Raw genomic sequence first — 15,274 nt, forward strand, 5'->3', positions numbered from 1 at the left:
AGCCCCCCGACCTCTGACCCCGTCTACACTCCACTCACCTCCCCCTTCCATGCCACAACTCCAGGCGTCACTTTTCAGTCGCATTAAACAATTAACAAGTGTAATTGATAAACAATTAGCGGCATTATGAGCCACAGCCGCATTGGGGAAAATGGTATACTCACATGTGCAAACGTATAAACAAAGGAAACTCGATGCTCAACCCAAGAAAACAAGTTCGCATCGAAGTGTACTCTAAAAAAAAATTTAAAAATAATCATCTACCAAAAAATCATTAATCTATACACATTTCTACCCAAGTTATCAATACCATGAAATAATATTAAACGCCGTAGGCCACACCAAAACCTGTTTAATAACCAAAGTCAAAATATCCAAAGCATTATTACGATAAGCGTGAGTAAGGGTATTGCGTTGTTGTAGAAAGTATGTGAAGCCCATTTGGTACAAATGTATAATAAAAGCTGGATAATGCGGGAATAATTTGTTTATAAAACCAGCCAATTCTCAGAAAGCGCTAATGACGAACACAAACTACACGAAAAAATTTGACATATCGACATTACTTTTGGACAGTTTCTCGGTACATAAACATATGCATTGATATGTATATATTAGTTTTATACTCTTTATAAAATTGGTTATGTCGAATCCAATGTTCAAATCAAAAACGATAAATAAACGAACTAGATAAAATATTAAAACAATGATATAGTATTTTACAAATAAATATATTACTACATTAATAAAAAAATGAAACGTATTTAAATATAATAAACTAATTTGGGAGTTTAAGCCGCTGAAGAAATTTTGAAAATGTCTGGGGACCCGATAGCAGTTGGGTATTACCAAATAACCCCCGAAAACTACAGAACTGTTTGAAAAAATTTCAATGTATAATGACAGTTTATAGACGTTTTTTTATCGGCTAGCCCAAAAACCAGTCGGATCGTCTACGCCCATCTAATGCAAGGGGAGGGGGCGAGGTAATGGGTGGGGCAGTAGTGTTGGGTTTAAATCGCGCTAAGGCGCTAAGTGCCGTGTATATAAGCAAACGCCAAGCGATGATCTCCATTTAGTTGTCTAGTCGAGGGAAACCAAATCAGACGAGAATGCGCGCTTCCACACTGTTTTTCGGCCTTCTACTGGTAGCCAGCTGCTCCTCGATTCTGGCCAGGCCACAGGAGAGCAATACTCCGAGCACCACCACCACCACGACTCCGAAGCCGGAGGAGTCGTCTACAACCACTACGACATCGACTACGACGACCACGACAACGGAAAAGCCAAAATCAGAGTCCACAACTGCCAGTACTACCACCACAAGTACCACCCCCAGCACCACCCCAAGCACCACTTCAAGCACCACTACAACCACTACCACGACCACCACCCCGAAACCCGATGATGATGAGGCCGCCAAGCTGCTGCAACAATGTGCCGAGCTGAGCCGCCGGAAGAAGCGAGGTGGATCTTCCTCGTCCGAAGAGGACGACAGTGGCGAGAAGAAGTCGGCGAAGAAAGAGCGCAAGCAGTTGAAGAAGCTGTGCAAGCAGTTGAAGAAGCAGGAGGAGCGCAAGCAGGAGAAGGACCAGAAATCGGCGTTATCCGAACTGGCTGAAGCCCTGAAAATCTACAACCAAAAACAGAAGAACTAATGTGGTGCCAGTAAATATTTTTTTAAACATTTTTTTTCTTTGTTTTTAGTGTACTTTATATTATTTATCAAAATGTATGCCAATAAAATGGATCTTTTAAAATAAGCCCAAGTCTTTACTTCACTTGTCTACCATCAAAACTTCTATAATATAATTTTCGTTATCAAAGGTGATAAGTATTATCTGAAGTATTATTCTGAAGTATTATCTAGTTTCAATCAACCAAAAGCATAACTTATGTTTTGTACTAGCCTAATAAACCCATATGTTGTATAAAACATGGAAAAATTTGCGCTGAAATTTAAGTATTTATTTTTGAGGTAGATTTTTGAATATGGCTTCGAACATGGGATGAGCAAGTGAAGCCCGCAGCTTTCTGAATAAAATCGAATAAATCTAATCAAATTTGTTTAGAGTTTCCCTTTTTATCGTATCGATGCAGCAAAAGAAGCACAATAACAAGCAGAAATAGTAGAAAGTACAAACAAATTTGATTTGTAATCGATTTCAGCTTTATTTGCTTGTAAATTAATACTGCATACGTCAAAATAAATCGTTCAAAACGGGAAAAGTTTTTTTATTCATATTTTGCGGAATGAGAAAGTCTATGTTCGTTAGCATCAATGTGTATGCTTTTTACGCTTATTCGTTTTCCTGATAATGCCAATTTATTTGTTATGCCCACGCTTAGCTTTTTACCTTGGCAAACAATATTAAGATTAGGTAATTTTTCCAAAACACATCCGCCAAACTCAAGCAGTATCAAAATAAAACCAGACTCGTTTTTGAGACCCACAAGTCTAACGCTCTTACAGCGATTTTTACAAGGGCAGTTCGTACGGAGGAAATCATATAAACACAAAACACAACTTTCCATCCAAACAAATGTTTATATTCAATTCGACTAGCATAGATCTTCCAATAAACACGTTTCAGTAGTTTTTATTTTTTGCTTTTCTGCATTGTTGAACCCTTTTTTGCTGTTGGCCAGTTTTGGCTTGAGGTCAATTTGAAAATGCGAGCTGCGGACCAAGAAAGCAATTTGCATAATCAACATATGAGAAAACCAAGCGCAAAGAGACGAGAATTTTTGGACAGCGGCAAAAATCGTAGAAGAAATATGAATGCTAATTAGTTTGAGCCATTGAACTCTGCTCGATGGAAAGGGGAATGTGTCGGAGAGTGTAGGAATTACCAATAGATCACTGAAAGAAACTATCGTATTATAGCTTAACTTTGTCTTTACTGAATACATAGTCAGCGAATCAAAGCTCCAATGAATATTTAATGGCTCATGCACAAGCATAATTCAGTGATTGACGTAGGCCCATTAAATCCATAGAATAGAGTTCCTTTTCTTTTCTCAAAAATTTGTGCATTATTTGGTGATTTTTCGGGCAGTGTTTGCCCTGGCAAAATGGGTCGCTCCTACCCATTCTCCGCCTGACACGCTTTGAACTCGTAGACTTAATTATGCAAAAATCCCAAGCGAAAGAGGCCGAGATATGATTCTGGTCGAAATGCCGTTAGCCAGAGAGTTAATATAACCCGGTATCGCAGCTTGGAAAGCGATTCAGTCGATCGAGAAGCGAACAAGAGCTAAGATAATGATGTGCGGCAAGGGATTCGGGATGATCCTGGTCCTGATTTGGGCCACGGCCCTTTCCAGCGAACTCGCGCTGGTGAGCGGTAAATTTTTTTGCCCTGGTTTGTTTGTAACTTGATGGTATATGAATGTGTCTCCCCATTTTTTTTTTTGTTTCCGTGATGCCAAAGGTCAAACGGTGGCGCCGCTGAAGAGCTCCACCAGTGCTCCACCCAAAATGGAGGTCAAGCCCACGAAGCCCATGATAGTGAATGCTCCGCCAAAGAAAGTGCAGCTCCCGGAAGCTCCCAAAAGCGATGCCAGCAAGCCGCTGCAGGTCACCGGATTCATCACCAAGTCTGGCAACATCTACGAGATCGAGGACAAAAGGGGCTCCATTGGCTCCATCGAGGGTCGGCAGGCGGATCAGGAGCAGATTGTTTGCAACTATGGCAACGTGGTGATCTACAGCGATGTGCCCTGTGATCAAGTCAAGAATGTGCGCGTGGGCGAGGTCAAGCCCCTGAAGGAGGATCCCGTTGAGGTCAGCACCGAGAAAAACCATGCCGATGGCGAACAGCAGTCGCATGAGTTGCAACATGAGCAACAGCAGCAGGACGCAACCGACAGTCAGGATCAGGAGCAGGAGCAGGACCAGTCCGTGCAGCCAAACCATCCCAGGGGTCAGCAGAACAATCGCCGACGTCGCCGTCGTCCGCAGCAGCAGAAGCAGCAGCAACAGAGGCTGCAGCAGCAACGCCGTCGGCGTCAGCAGCAACAGAAGTTGCAGCAGCGTCGCCGCAACGGCAGCGGAAACAACAGCGTGCGTCGTCGTCGTAACCGCAACAACAACAACAACATTAATCGCCAGCAGCAAAGACGTCGTCGCCCCGGCAACAACAACAACAACAGGCGACGCCTCAACAACAACAACGGCAACAACAATCAGCGACAACAGCAACACCGCCGTCAGCAGCAACAACAGCAACGCCGTCGCCGTCCTAACTGAAATATCGTCGCCTTCACGACGGAGATAACTGAATGAGTTAAGAAATGGGTTAAACCTACCCACGACGACCCAAAATCTACGACCTACAACCTCTGAATACAAACTGTCCGAATAAAGCAACAACAACAACAGCAACAACAAACGAAAGCAACATACAAGCGAAAGCCCCAAATGGAAAATTCACTTTGAGTTGGTCTTTTTGGTCCTGGGAAATCAACACGGGGCAGTAATTAAAACAAGTGCAGTCCACGATGAAAGCGTGATGATGGGGGAGGGGCGGTTAGGGGGGAGGGATGGGCAGGGACGGGCAGCTTAAGTCCGAGAATAACTTTAATTCACTGGAATCAAAACAGATGATTCTATCTGAACCAAGACAAGCGGGTGCGGCATAAAGTGAAGATTATTTTAACAACTGGGGCTCCCTTTTTCTTAAAAAATACTCTTATATTTTTTCACCGAGAAATTATCAGTATAAACTGTTTATTCAAATATCGAATGTCAAATTGCGGAGGGCGTGGCATTAATTTTCCAACAATTTCCAGTAAAAGTTTCAATTTTGCCCATTTGCAAAGAATACAGATATAACCCCTTATAAAAAATGGGAAAAGAGGCAAAAAATGTATTCGGGCATATCAATAGCATATCGAAGTGGTGTGAATAGTTTTTTATTTATAGCAGAACACAAAAATATTTGTTCCGTTCCGATTTTCCGTTTAACAGTATGCCAGTTGGTATATGTATGTTCAAAAACCCATAATATAAACTGCCTTCTATCAGGGATTGCATTCGTGTAACAGTTAATTTCACAAGTTAGAAGTCTTCTAAAGTCCCCCACCGTTTCTCATTTTTTTAATCACTCTCGCATGAGCACGATCAAAGCGACCGCAATTTGTTTGAATTTTGGGGACCGACTTTGTGTTCGGCGTTGCCAGCTTGTCACTTTAATTGTAACTAGATTTTCGACTCGACTGTGCGCACCAACCCACTTGCATTCAGATATATATATTTATATATATAGATACATATAATTCTGGGGTTTTTCGGAGGGTAAAAATGAAGGGGTCGCTTGGGGCTGCGATGTCAACGTCAGCATCAGTTACACCAAGAAATTTGCGCGCTTGGGCCCAGCGCACTTAACACATAAAACAAACAACAACACCGGGAGGGCGGGGGGCGGAGAGCTTTGGGCGGCAGCGGGCTTGCCAGTGCAGGAGGGGGCGTGGCAGGTGTGGGGGACGAGAGTGCTGCGAGCCAAGCGCGGCAAGAAAGTCATTCAAAAGTCAACCAACTTTCTTTTGAAACACGTTAAAGAGCAGCAGTGAAAAAATCCAGTGCACAAAACGATGGTATGCGAGGGGGCGAGTGGTGGAGGTTTAAGGACGGACTAAGGTGGCAAGAGGGAAAGGCGGTTGCGGGGGGAGGAGGGATGGGGCGGTTAGGGAGCGGACTATGACATCGCCCCCAACCAACTGCTGTTGCTGATTTTCCTTTGTTGTTTGCATGCACACAACGAGCGGAGAAAGGATGGCTGCACTTGCCGGCTTCGCACTTACACTTGGAGAAAAACCGCTGCAGCCTGTGCAAAAATCAAATGCTATAAAAAATATTCAGAGACAACAGCTGCTGACAACCATAATTTTTTTGTTTGCTAAGTAACATATTCAGCTCTGCATTAGAATCAGCGTTTTGATTCGTGATGAGGCATACACACACATATTTCCCAATCGTTCTTCTATTCATCAAAATTTTTCCCAGTGCAGCCGGCTTCCAGCAGAGGGTTGCCATCTCTCCAAGGAGCCATCAAAATGTGACGTTGTCGCCGCCGTTGTTGTTGCTCTTGCTGGTGGGTATCGCTGTCATGCGTTGAGCCTGCAAGTTTATCACCTCATTGTTCTTGCACGCCCCTGTCTTCGCCGAAGCCGCCCCCGCCACCCTCAACCACCAGCCACGCCCAGCCTCGTCCCGCCCACTGTGTCCTTATGGCTGTTGCTGTTTTGTGGCTTTATCGCTGACTGTGGCAGTTGAGCGAGCGAACCGCAGCTGCAGCTGCAGTTACTGCTGCTGCTGCTGCTGCAGTAGCAGTACCAGTGGCAGTAGCCGTAGCAGCAGCAAAATCAACAGCAGCACCAACCGCCGCAGAATGCCAGGCGGCATTTTTAAGAGGGGAAGGGCGGCGCGGGGCGGGACTGCATTTGAGGGAAAGGAAGGCTTTTGCGGTGACCGAGGACAATGGCCAAGTCATAAACGGTGACTGCAGCAGGCATTTAAGCCCCACAACGTCGCGGTCAACGGCAAAAACAATTTTCGGTCAATTAACATTGATCAGGCGGATGTGGCGCGCCCTTTTGAGTCAATCAAGGAGTTGTCAAGTGCTTGGGGAGAATGTTAAAGCAGAGATTCAATTTAATTGGTGAAAGAATTCAAGATGGCAAGTCTTGCAGTTCAGTTTGTTGTATTATTGTGATAATAGATATGCGATGACAACTGTGCCACCCATAGAATACGTCTGGTTGCACTCCTTTTGCAAATTCTTCCCCAAAGGACATTTCTCATTAGCCCAGTCATTGGTTGTTATTTTTCGGTGCTCGACAATAGCCAAAAGGAGCAGCCAGAGTCGCAGGGAGTTGACCCCCATCCGCAGTGCTCCGTCGGAGTGAGTTGCAACTAATTTCAGATTAATTTGTGTCAGTCTCTGCCGTCGTCTGCGTCTGCTTCCGCGTCTGCTTTTACGCTTTCTTTATTTTCGCACTTGGCCCGGTTACTTATTATCCCTGAGCGACGTGTAAATGCTGCTAATGACGACGTCAAAAGAAGCCGCCATCAGCAGGATACAAAAGGTCCTGCCCGACATCCCGCGGAATCCCCGGCCTTAACGAGTTCCGTGTTTAATTTGGTGGATTTATTATTTTAATTTGCGCCCATTTCACATTTCACATTTCGCGTTTCGCCGCTTTGAGTTTCGATTACGATTCCGGCACTAGGACGAACTTTGACCCTGGCAGAGCGCCCTACAACCCTGAACCAGGGTTTTCTATACACCAAAAAGCCTGAAAACAGGTCGCAGTCTGGATGAAACGTACTTATTTAATTTTCATTACCAGCAGACACAGTATATTTCTGGAACGTCTAAAATGTGCGTACTTGGTGTTGTTTGCCGATAAGTACACGTGCCAAAAATGTTTTAGCTAGCTTAGAGGTGACATGGCGATTTTGCATTTAATAATTGCCACAATCATGAGCGTTTCCTGCAGTGCCCTTTCATTATGAAGAAAGTAGCATAAATATCCATTTCGGGTGACACCCCGAGGGCTTTCCCTGCTGATCTGAAAACCTGGCAAAGATTTTCGCGAGGCGATTTAAATAATTGACAGATTATTCTGCGACGAGCGCCGTTGGCCGTCTTTGTTTGTGTAGACTGAGTTTTTTTGGTAACAACCACTCAACCCCCTTTGCCGCCCATGGAAATCAGCAGGAGGTCAATTGAATGGCTTTGTACTCTTCTCGAGGCCGAAAAAACCATTACTTGCTTTCGTACAATGCGACCGTTAAACTTATCTTTATGCGATTATGTCTGCTGGTCTATCCACCGGCCACGCCCACTGAGCACCACCCACCGCCCACCGAGCCACCGGCCCCTAATGCGTGTGCGTGGCCCAAAAGAGAAGGACGGAGCAACTCTTTGCCCAAAGGATTTGTGTTTAACAAAGTTAAGTAGAAGACGTGCTCAGGCACGTTTCCACATCACCACCGCCTAGTACCACCAGTGCCACCAGTGCCACCATTGCCACCAGTGCCACCGTACCACCCACCTGCAGCACCTCCCCTCAGCGGGGCGCCACCCCCTTTTTCTACATTTGTGCGCTGTCAATATTAGTGGCTGCCACTCGAAACTTTGCACAATGGCATTGGGGTGTTTGAAGAACTGACAGATTCATTGGCGGTCCGAAAAAAAATAAAATGAAGCAATGGGCGGAAAAGTAGAATAAACCAAGGGCAAACCTTAATTCGGGATTGAAAATTAAAGGCAGAGAGAAACCGCCAGCAGAGCTCTGATGCTATCGAAATATCCCATTTAGTTTTATGTACAGTTTTTAAGTTCATATATTAAATATTCTAATTAGGAAACTGCCACGCTGTGCGTTATCTTATAATGACTAACGCCACGTTAATACATATTTGATATAAGCACACGAAAAGTGGTCCTAATCCTCTGGACTAACCCCACCTCCCCTCTCACCAAGTTTCTTAACCATATTGGCGAGATCTTTCCATTACAGAGCCAACTTGTCTGGCTAAGAAATAAAATATTTTGTGCTAATTTTGTCACGGCCTTCCTTTTGGTTTTCCCCGCACTCATTTTCTCCATCCCCCTCCACAAGCTTTTCCATTACCCAATTTCCCCTTTGATTCGTTGCCATTCGGAGGCAACAACTTTTTGTCAGTTGTTTTAACTTGGCCTCGGGACAGAAAAAAGGGGTGGAGCTTTCTTTGCCGATGAAGAAGTCGGAAAATAAGTGGATGATGGGGTTGGAAACAGGGGGAAAAATAAGGGGGGGAGGTCGACTTTTGTGTTATCTGCAGTCAGTTAGTAGCGCAAAACTTTTTAAACGTTTTCGAAACAAGTTGAAATTTAAATAAACCTTTCCAATTTTTTGACGATGCCATTAACTCTGAGCAGTTTGGTCTCCCCATCTCCCCGTCTCCTTTGCTCCTTTTTATGGCCGTCTCTTTCCAGCTGACTTTCGCTATCTCTTTCGTGTGACTCGCAGACCTTACACAACAAAATCGCCAGAGAAATGAAACTTTGTGTGTAATTTTGGCAAATAAAAAATTTGAAATGGGGCAACTGCAACTTTTGCAAAGAGTTCTTCTAGGCCAAAAATCTTCCCTCTTAAGTCCGCTTAAAAATCTTCCCCAAAAACCTGCTACATAATATCGACTTAAATTTTTATTGCCGGAAAAGGCATCAGGCAAAGGTAAATTCGCTAAAATCGCCTTATGGCCTTATGGCCTTACATTTTTAACCCACCAATGTCCAAGCTTTCCAACCCACATTTCCTATTTCCTGCTATATACAGTGATTTCTTCTCAAAGCGAACACCAGACTAGGTGGTAAAATTATGAATGATTCGTTGAAGCGAATGTTCTATAACCAATAGTTCACTGTTTCAAGTGTGCACTCTATATATACGTTTATTTTATATTTTTTGTAACACTAAGAGTATAATATTTTGCTCTGCCCTTAAAATAACTAGACCATCTGACCAGGAAGTAGAGCAAAAAGGAGAAGAATTAAAGGAGGCAAGAACAGAAAACAAGGAGGAAGGAAAAATAAAAATATAAGAGGAAGCAGCCAAAAAGCGGCGTTAAAAAAGTGCCAACAAAATAATAAAAAGCTAACTTTTTACCAAGTTGACTTTGACACATTGGGCCAAACACAAACACACAGTTGTTGGACAGAGACAGACAAACAACTTTAAGAAAGAGACGGCCAGTTGCTGCGCGAAAGAGACGGGGTGAGGTGTCAAGTTACTGCAAGCATGAAAATGCCCGAAAATAAGTGCAGCAGAATATTTATTTGTGTTGCATTAAGCAAAATGAAAGTGGACATAAAGAACATAAAGAACCTATGTAGAAATATACTCTAAAATGCATATTGCTAACCGTCAAAGCAGAGAAAACGAGGAGCATTTAATGCATTTATTAAACCTATCCAATAAAGCACCAGCCATTGAATTGATATCCAAACAGACAGATAAATGCATTCATATTTTATTTATTTCTTCACTTAGGCAAAGCAATTAAATTCTAATAAATCTATTAGCAAATCAAATTCAGTTGTTCCCAACTAAGTATGGCATATTCGCCTTTCAACTAACTAAATATTTCATTTACCCAAAACTTATTGAATAATCTGCGCGTTACAGAAACACTCCGCGTGCCCCATTAATTTGCCTTATCCGGGGTACGTGTAATTAACATCAGCTCTTTGCTAAAACTAACAAGAACCCCAGAGGGCCGAGAAAAGATACGGTATGGTATGCGAGTCGAGAACAAGAGAACAAGTCGAAACGAAGTGAGATTAATGGATTTAATCGCGAAAAATCAGTGATAAGCTCGCGAATAAATGGTCCCTCATTAGGACCGCCCAATGAACTGGAGCTATAAAAGCCAAAAAACTGCTGCTCACCATTCACAGTTTTCACCGCAAGCCAAAGCAAAATGCAGCCTCCGCCGAAGACTTATTCCTGGCCGCTTCTCTTGGTTGTCCTTTTTGCGGGCATTAGCCTGGCCAGGTCCGCGCCGCGTCAGGCGTCTAGTACCTACGTCATTCCGCTGCCCTGGAACGATCTAATTAGGACCTTCAATTTCCCAGAGTCGCAGGAGAAGTCCCAGGAGATTCCCGAGCCGCGTGCGCTCTCTGTGAACCTAGAGGATACGAGTGCCGGCCGACAGGAGGAGGAGGAGGAGGATGATCTGCAGCAGGTTCTGCTGCTGACCAGTGGACTGACTCCCGCCCAGATTGCCCAGCGTAGTCGGGGCCGAAACAATGAGGGCAGGTTCTTTGGGCGCGGCGGCACCACCGTGGTGGTGATCTCCGGCTTATCCGGCGCTGTCAACAACACTAACAACAACAGTATTGTGACCACTCCTGCCACCACAACCACAACGGGCACTCGAACCTCGGAGTTTATCCGGACGCCAATTGCTTACCCGGCCGGATATCCCATGCAATACTACCGGAAACGGCAGAACGACGGCGCATCGATGTCCTATCCGGAGCTCTTCGGCTGGAACGAGGCGGCCTTCTACGGCGGAGATTTGAGTGGTTTGGGTGGACTCAATGGGGGCTATAGTCTGCCGGGCGTCCCCTTGGTGCCAATCACCGTTGGCAACGAGGTGAGGTACGTCCCCATGAATCTCCGCATGCTACGGCAGTTTGTCGGTGGTCCCACTTCCTTTGCTCCCCCTCCACCGCCGGCCATCAGGGAGCAGGATGATCAGCTGGAGGACGACGATATAGCCGCCTTGGCCTTGGGCCCCGAACTAGAAGTACTAGACGACAACACCAATGAGGGTGGCCCGGAGGTCACAAGTCAAGTCACTGGTCACTCGGTCGGCGATCCATCGGGCTTTGGACTCCTTGGCCAGCGGTTGAGACCTCGTCCGTTGGTCAGAAGGCGACCACTGCAGACACTGGCCCAGAATATTCGCCGGGTGCAGTACCTCAGGAAGTAATGGCCGCACAAAGATACCAGATCAACATGACCGTAATGACCACTAGACTTAAATTTTTTTTTTTTTAAAAGCGAAAATAAATGAAATGTAAGGGAACGTAAATCTTGTTTTTATTACAGCAGGGCTTAAAATGCACGGCTTACTTGAAAAATAAGTCAATAATGAATATATTAACTGGTTGTTTTACATTAATTGCGATAACGTTTAGTTTTATACGATTTCGTCTTTATCCAGAAATATATGATAGTTTGTTAGGCCACAACTATTTATGTAAGCCCATCTGTGTGTATAAGACGTAACGCAAAAATGCAGACCTCTTTTCGCGAAACTCCCATCGCCGCGTTGGCCCAATAACATTAAGTTGATAAGTTTTTCCATTGGCCAGAGGAAAAACTTTTCAATTTTCAAGCAGAGGCAGAGCTTCACTTATTACCCATAAGCATTTTACATGAGCTCGAAAGGAGAAAGTTTTGCCAAAGCGAAAACCCAATGAAATAGATGCGCGATTTTAATTTGCTGCAAAGACAATTCAATCAGTTAGGAATATGGACCTTTATGGCAACCATGGGAACGAACAGAGGGTTATGCCAAATTATCTGACAAATATTTGCGGAGGAAATGAAGAAAATCCCAAACGGCAAAATGGCAAATAGACGCAAGTAGACGTTTTCCACTCCCATCCCGTCGAAAATGTTGTATGTGTGTCTAATTGATGGCAACATTCTGGGCTCTCAACTGTCAAGAAACTCAATAATAACAACAGATAGATGAAGACTTGCCTCCCACATTTCGCACAGCCTGAAACCTGACTGAGACACAATAACAAATTAAATAAATATAAGGAGCTTTTAAGTTAATAGAAAATTCTATAATTGAATTTTATGCCGAACATCGTCTGGCTTCCACTTCCACTTTTTAGGGCCGGCCTCAGACCTCAGGCCTCAGACCCTTGAATATATATATTTAATCAGAAATGCAAGCAAAATAATAACCAAAGATGGAATTCCCTTAGAATATAAAACGCTCAAAAACACGAGCACCAATTTAAATTATTGATTGGCCAGGCAAAATAAATGAAATTTAAGCCAAAAGAAGGCGAAAAAAAAAACAAATGAAAACGCATTGCAAATTATGATTGAATCGTAGATTTTTAATTTTTCCTATCAGCACTGACGAATAATGTATAAAAATAGCTTCTGCAATTATTCCACAGGACACATATTTTACATATTCCCAATATAAATGGTTACTGTAAGCTGTTTTTCCGTGCACATAAATTAATATTTTAAATTATATCTTTACGGCAAGGGACTGTCAAGGCTTTTTCCGCACATTTAAGGGATAAAATGTGCAATCAGAATGTCTGGAACAAGTATGAGCTCGAAACCTCCTGTATTTGAAGCTGTCTAAGCATTTTATACATTTTTAAACTTGTACTTCCACTTGACCACAAGTGTTACAGTAGAAATAATAACAATAATACTAGATACAAAGTTAGATGGAACGTCGAGCTATTGACACAACACTCCGGATGATTACGGAAAAACATTTCGCCAGACGGGTGTTAAAGCTGAGGGCCGAGGAAATAGCACCGACTCACGTAGACAAGTATCTTTGTATATGGTATATTGTATACTGTATATTGTATATTGTATATTGTATCTTGTGTTTTGTATCTCGCTTTCTGTACTCCGTATCTTTCGCCTGTCAGAACGCTTTGCGTGTGCGTGCTGGCGAGAGTTTTGTGGGAAACACTTTTCAAGATTAAAACAAAAAGATTTAAGTGAATTATGCCAAAGTTATTTGCCTGCTGGTGCGGCTCACGCACTCGACACTATCCTCCGAGAAAGGCACATTATGCCACAGATACTGGTCGTGTAATATAAATATGTATGTGCAAGCAAATAAATTCTGTACAATCGAGCTCGAAAAAATAGTGTCCACAAAGCCATATCCACACAATTTTATATTTTACAGCAAAGTTAAAGGAACCCAGCAATATCAATAGGAAATAAATTAAATTTAGATAAAGCATGTATTGCAACTAATTCCTAATTAAGTTCATTCATTACAATATTCTAAGCATATGTCATCGAAAATGTACACATCAAGCCAAAACACTTTTCAAAAAACTATTGGCAAAACATATTGGCATAGGTTTGCCGGAAGTTTTCCCTCTTGTTTTGAACGAATCTGTATTTTTGTGGCGGGCAGACAAGAGTTTGTTTATTTATTTATACAGCCTGGAATATCTTTGCCTTCGAGTTTTTCCCCTTTGGCCAGTGCAGATTTATGCGAACGCATGTTTATTGTCGAGTTTATTAGATTTGATTTACTGTCCAGTAAGGTCGGAGAGACCTCAGTTCTGTTTGAGCGTATTCAGTAGTATCTCGAAGACTTTCCCCATCAAGAAACGACATCGACTTCCCGTTCTATACCGCCCAATAATTGCATGTCATCGGGGCATCACGCAAGATGTGTCACTGCCTTCGTTCTGAGGAGGGTGAAATTTTTAATTGCACCTGCTGCTAGGTGCTATAAGAACGAAGATCTTCAATCCAAATCCCAGCATTGCTCCAGGAACACCGTCACCATGCAGATCCTCCGGAACTCACTCGCACTTCTCGTCGTCCTTCTGGCGATTTTGTCCATCTGCGAATCGCGACGAAGCGGTAAGAATCCAATTTGACAGCTGCCGCTTAACGAGTGATATTAATGTTAGTTACGGATTTATTCATATTTCTGCAAATCAGCTTATCGCTTGCCAAAACTCCAGGGACGAAGTGCCTCCGGCAGTCCTTCGCCCCAGGACGTGGGATCTGGTCGGGATTTAATGAAGAAGTTCATGCTGATGCGGGGACTCTTCCAGCAGCCGCCTAGTGACAATGTGATCGTTATCACGCAGCCATCGAGCACAACAACCACGACCACGCCCACTGGCTCGCCCACGACAACCACCTACACAACGACCACAACCACACCCACGTCCAACAGTACGGGTCGATCCCTGCTGGAGAGTATGCATCTCGAGGATCCGCAGGATGAGGATGAGGATGAGGATGAGGATGAGGCCCAGGATACTCTAGTGACCACAATGACTGGCAGGGCGCTCGAGGATCGTCTGGATCTCCCGGATGCCGAGGAGGAGCCGCAGGATGTGGTGTCCCACAAGAAGCCACAAAAACCGTTGCAATGGTCGCAGAAGTTCAATCTAAAGAGCGCACGGTTAAACAGAAAAAAGAACTTGGTGAAGAAGACCCATCGACGGGTCCACAAGCATCCGCAGAAAAAGAAGAGACAACAAAAGAGGAAGCTGAACAAAAAACAGTCGGCGAATCATCAGCAACGCAACGCGGAACCAGCGGTCAACTTTATCGAACCCTATCACAACGATCGAAGCCAATCCCAAGCTGGTGGTCAGTCCACCTCCGATTCTCGATTGCAGCGCATCTGGCGGCGCTTCCAAATCGCCAACTAGCTTGCCCAGTAGCAATTGGTAGCAATACATTTTTTTTTCTATTTTTTAAGTGCAAAAACAACATGGGAGCCATTTAAAGTCCAATCGGATTCAGCAATGAGCATTAAAATTATACAAGAAGCATACATTGACAAAAATAAAATAAATACACTAGGATTTACTTAAAGTTTTCGTTTATTTATTTGCCATTTTATACAACATTCTTCAACCTTGTGGTTCAATTACGTCCATTCCTACTCCTTGAATTTAAATTTCAGCGACATTTTTGCGTAACTCTTCGCTTGAAAAGCAACGAACAAAGGTGT

At 43.7% G+C, this 15,274-nt stretch overlaps 4 protein-coding genes and 1 long non-coding RNA gene across 6 annotated transcripts in view; 4 read left to right on the forward strand and 1 right to left on the reverse strand.

The window, feature by feature from the left end:
* LOC120456553 overlaps positions 1-15,274 on the reverse strand; it is a 163,472-nt gene that overhangs the window by 31,151 nt on the left and 117,047 nt on the right. The window lies entirely within an intron of this gene.
* Positions 1,075-1,763, forward strand: LOC120456549 (salivary glue protein Sgs-3). The gene has a single exon (XM_039643429.1). The coding sequence runs from the start codon at positions 1,113-1,115 to the stop codon at positions 1,656-1,658; it is 546 nt and encodes a 181-aa protein (XP_039499363.1). The 5' UTR covers positions 1,075-1,112; the 3' UTR covers positions 1,659-1,763.
* Positions 3,266-4,252, forward strand: LOC120456539 (transcription factor mef2A). Its single transcript, XM_039643418.1, has 2 exons — positions 3,266-3,347; positions 3,435-4,252. The coding sequence occupies exons 1-2, from the start codon at positions 3,266-3,268 to the stop codon at positions 4,250-4,252; spliced, it is 900 nt and encodes a 299-aa protein (XP_039499352.1).
* Positions 10,314-11,599, forward strand: LOC120456536. Its single transcript, XM_039643414.2, has one exon. The coding sequence runs from the start codon at positions 10,475-10,477 to the stop codon at positions 11,489-11,491; it is 1,017 nt and encodes a 338-aa protein (XP_039499348.1). The 5' UTR covers positions 10,314-10,474; the 3' UTR covers positions 11,492-11,599.
* Positions 14,085-14,969, forward strand: LOC120456544 (activating signal cointegrator 1 complex subunit 2 homolog). The gene is made up of 2 exons (XM_039643423.1): positions 14,085-14,163; positions 14,245-14,969. The coding sequence occupies exons 1-2, from the start codon at positions 14,085-14,087 to the stop codon at positions 14,967-14,969; spliced, it is 804 nt and encodes a 267-aa protein (XP_039499357.1).

This window comes from Drosophila santomea, chromosome X (assembly GCF_016746245.2).
Source record: "Drosophila santomea strain STO CAGO 1482 chromosome X, Prin_Dsan_1.1, whole genome shotgun sequence".
Lineage (NCBI taxonomy): Eukaryota > Metazoa > Arthropoda > Insecta > Diptera > Drosophilidae > Drosophila > Drosophila santomea.